General features: G+C 37.5%; 1 protein-coding gene across 1 annotated transcript in view; it reads right to left on the bottom strand.

The window, feature by feature from the left end:
- Window positions 1-737: 737 nt before the first annotated feature.
- The window catches only part of RELN (reelin), a 560,682-nt gene continuing 558,216 nt past the window's right edge, over window positions 738-3,203 (bottom strand). Inside the window, exon 65 of the mRNA XM_019543587.1 lies at window positions 738-1,863. Coding sequence (XP_019399132.1) covers window positions 1,767-1,863 — 97 coding nt within the window. The 3' untranslated portion in view covers window positions 738-1,766. The remainder of the gene's footprint in view (window positions 1,864-3,203) is intronic.

The following is a 3,203-nucleotide window of genomic DNA, read 5'->3' as shown; positions in this document are numbered from 1 at the left end:
ATATTGGCCATTTACTGACTTACTAGGCCAAATAAAATTATCCTCAAGAAATGTCTTACACCTCTGATCAGCAGGTGGGGCAGTATCTATTATACTATTTTAAATCCTAATTAAACTTAAAAATATTATATTCTTTAATAATATTTTGGTTAGTTTCCTAGCACTGTCTTTTTCAAATAGTTCATTTATTTTATTCACAGCTCAATAACCCTGCAAGTACACATCCTCTTCTTAACAACAATATGGTTCTGTCTACAGTACAGGATCTTTGGGGTCTGGAGTCATTTCCCAGTTCTGTCACATGGTGCACTGTGTAACTTGAACTAAATCAAAGTTTTCAATTCCAGGTGCTCAGTGCTGGGTACATAACGACTCAAAGTTCAGAAGCATCCAACACCCACAATTCTCACTACAATTGGATGGGCTTTTCATCTGCGAGAAAGCAATCTCTATTTTAGGGGCCTAAACATGGATTTAGGTGCCTTGATTCAGGACTTCCAAGCGAGAAGTTGATGACTTCAAATTCCTCATTTGTAAAATACTTTCATATCTCAGAGGTTTTAGGATGCTTCATTAGCTAATGCCTGTAAATCATTCAGAAGAAAGATGCTATTGAAGCACTATGTACTAAACATTGAAAAATATTCTAGAGAATTTGCAAGATATTAGAATCTGGGTAAGTAAACTAAGCTGTTTATTTAATAATTTCAGTTAGCTAGAAAAATCTAACATCAAAATTGTTCATTGACATTATCTTTATTGAAGCATGGATCTTTAGCTTGGTTCACCATAAAGTGAAACATTTTATTTATGATAATAGACAGTTTAGGGCTATAGGGGCATTATAATGTTGCTGGTGTAGGTACAACTTTATCAGAAGATACAAACATGACCCGCAATAGAAACAAACACCAAATAGAACACGATGAAACGTTCACTGCTTACAAGTCACTCCATTACCACAGACATCAAATGGCAGTTACTGTAAGTAAATCAGCCACAGAGAACTGATTACTTTTAAACAAGGAAATGGGAACTTCTGTTTGGGGCTTCATCCACAGCTGCTTAGTAGAAAAAGTTTTAATGCCAAACATTCTTTTTATCCACAAAACAATGCTAACCAACAGACATATCAAAGAGTAAGACTGCAGGATATCAACGTCTTTATATAACTACTTTTGCAATTAACTTGATTAGGTATTTCAGTTTCTTTTATGCATGTTATCAGAATGAAAAATAGCCCAAAAATCAGCAGCAAAATATTACAACAACATAACAAGTAAATACAGTGCTGATGTGTCATGTTGTAGAAGAGAATACAAAGACAAACAATGATAACTTAATCATAAAATATGACACAGCTGAAATACAGTGCACTTAAATAGCTATGTGACAAAGAATGTTAAATACTGTACTTAATATGTAGTTTTTTTAAACATAACATCTGAAACGTCTTTGTGCTTAATTTTTTTTTCCTGTTAAACAGAATTAGTTTCTTACTTCCAATACTGCCACTGTAACTGATATTACAACAGATCACAATTTTTCACAGACACGTCAACATTAAAACATTTACCTATGAGAAAATAAGTCACTTCTCATTAGTTCACAGTGCGAAAAAGTAGTGTACACTCTGTCTTGAGAAAGGCTTTCAGTTTTTTACCAAGCCTGTTACGGAAAAGTCCTGATACCAGATGCAGTGCTAGATTTAAAGAATGGAAAGCAACACATCACATGTTGGGAGGAAAAATAAATTTCTCATTTCTTCATGGGTATCGTCTAAGTGACCTTCGTCTTCTGTTGTAGAAATGCCTGAGCCCATGTTGCCGTGAAAAATTCATCATGTAATTTTGTTTGCGAGTGCTGTTAAAATTAAGAGGGAGGGAGGAAGAAAAGAACATCAGTCTCTTAACATACATTTTCAGAATCCCTTCTGAAACATCAGCTGGTGGACTGGGTACTCCTTTGCTCTTGTGTAGACTTTTAGGCCTGTGCAAAGTGAGGTAAAATGCTTCCATTTGACTATGGTAGCATGCTACCCCACTCAGTGCTGGATTTAGGCTTAAGTTACAGCTTTGGGCCTCACCATATGAGGGGCCTCTAAATAAAAAAAGCTCTGGACCTTTTAATTCTAATATGACAAAAATATACATACAGTTGTTATTCATATTGCATTCATAAATTTGTGCAGAAATAAAAATAATTCATCTTAAAATTTCATGAAAATCCATTTTCATGGATTTTGTGGATTATTTTTATTGTATGGGGCCTCTTAAAATGGACATAGCTTAGGGCCTCAGTATGTCATAATCTGACACTGACCCCACTGCACAGCAAGTACAAGGCAGGTGAGGATCAGGCCCAGTTTGTTTTTGCTGACATTCAGGATTTTAGGATGTAGCTCTAAACATGTTAACATTTCTGTGCTGCTTAGGGCTGGATTCACTAAAGCTGTATGCACACTCTCTGCCTTCTCAGCATAGGGCATTTCTCTAAAGCTGTTCTGTACTCCAACAATCCTTGTCTTTCTCATTTATAGAGTCCTCAGTGGGAGAGATGCTGGTAACTCCTTTCTTTTGAGAAGAGAAGGAATATACTGCTGTGTCTGATAACTCCTGCTTTTATTATGTAGGAAACACCTGAATGGGGTGACTCCAGTAAGCTTCTTAAAAACAGAACAATTTTTTAAAAGAAGATTAAAGAAATGAAAGACATAGACTAACCAGATTTTTAAATGATAAGTCAAGACACTTTTCTGTTTCCAAGCAGAGGTCTTTCCTTAAAGTTGGTGAGGTCAAATAAAGGGAAAGCTTACATGCCAAGGGAGAAAAATGGGAAATATGTAGGCTGAGACTTCTGTAAGCACCCAAGAAAACGACTTCCTTGCTCAGTACCTAGAACTGTGCCTAGTCTTAATATGGATTATGGGTGAAAATGGAGACTATAGCTGCAGGCAGCTGATTAACAACTACCCTGAAGTAAGCGGGGCACAGCTGTTGCTCTTTGTGGCTATTGATCCATATCTGCCGTTCCTAGAATAGGATTAAGGAGCTGCCAATCACAGGGGCAACTCAGGTGCTGGTTGCTGTAGCAACCAGGATGGTCAGGTGACTGGAAAGGGGGCAGGGCCGGGCCTATATAAACAGCCCAGGCCAGGTCCTGGGGACCAGTTCCCTCCAGGCAGGGGCAGGGGCAGGGGCAGG

Source organism: Crocodylus porosus, unplaced genomic scaffold, assembly GCF_001723895.1.
Source record: "Crocodylus porosus isolate Cpor-Errol unplaced genomic scaffold, CroPor_comp1, whole genome shotgun sequence".
Lineage (NCBI taxonomy): Eukaryota > Metazoa > Chordata > Crocodylia > Crocodylidae > Crocodylus > Crocodylus porosus.
The sequence above is the reverse complement of the archived record's forward strand: the minus strand, read 5'-3'. Positions and strand labels throughout refer to the sequence as shown.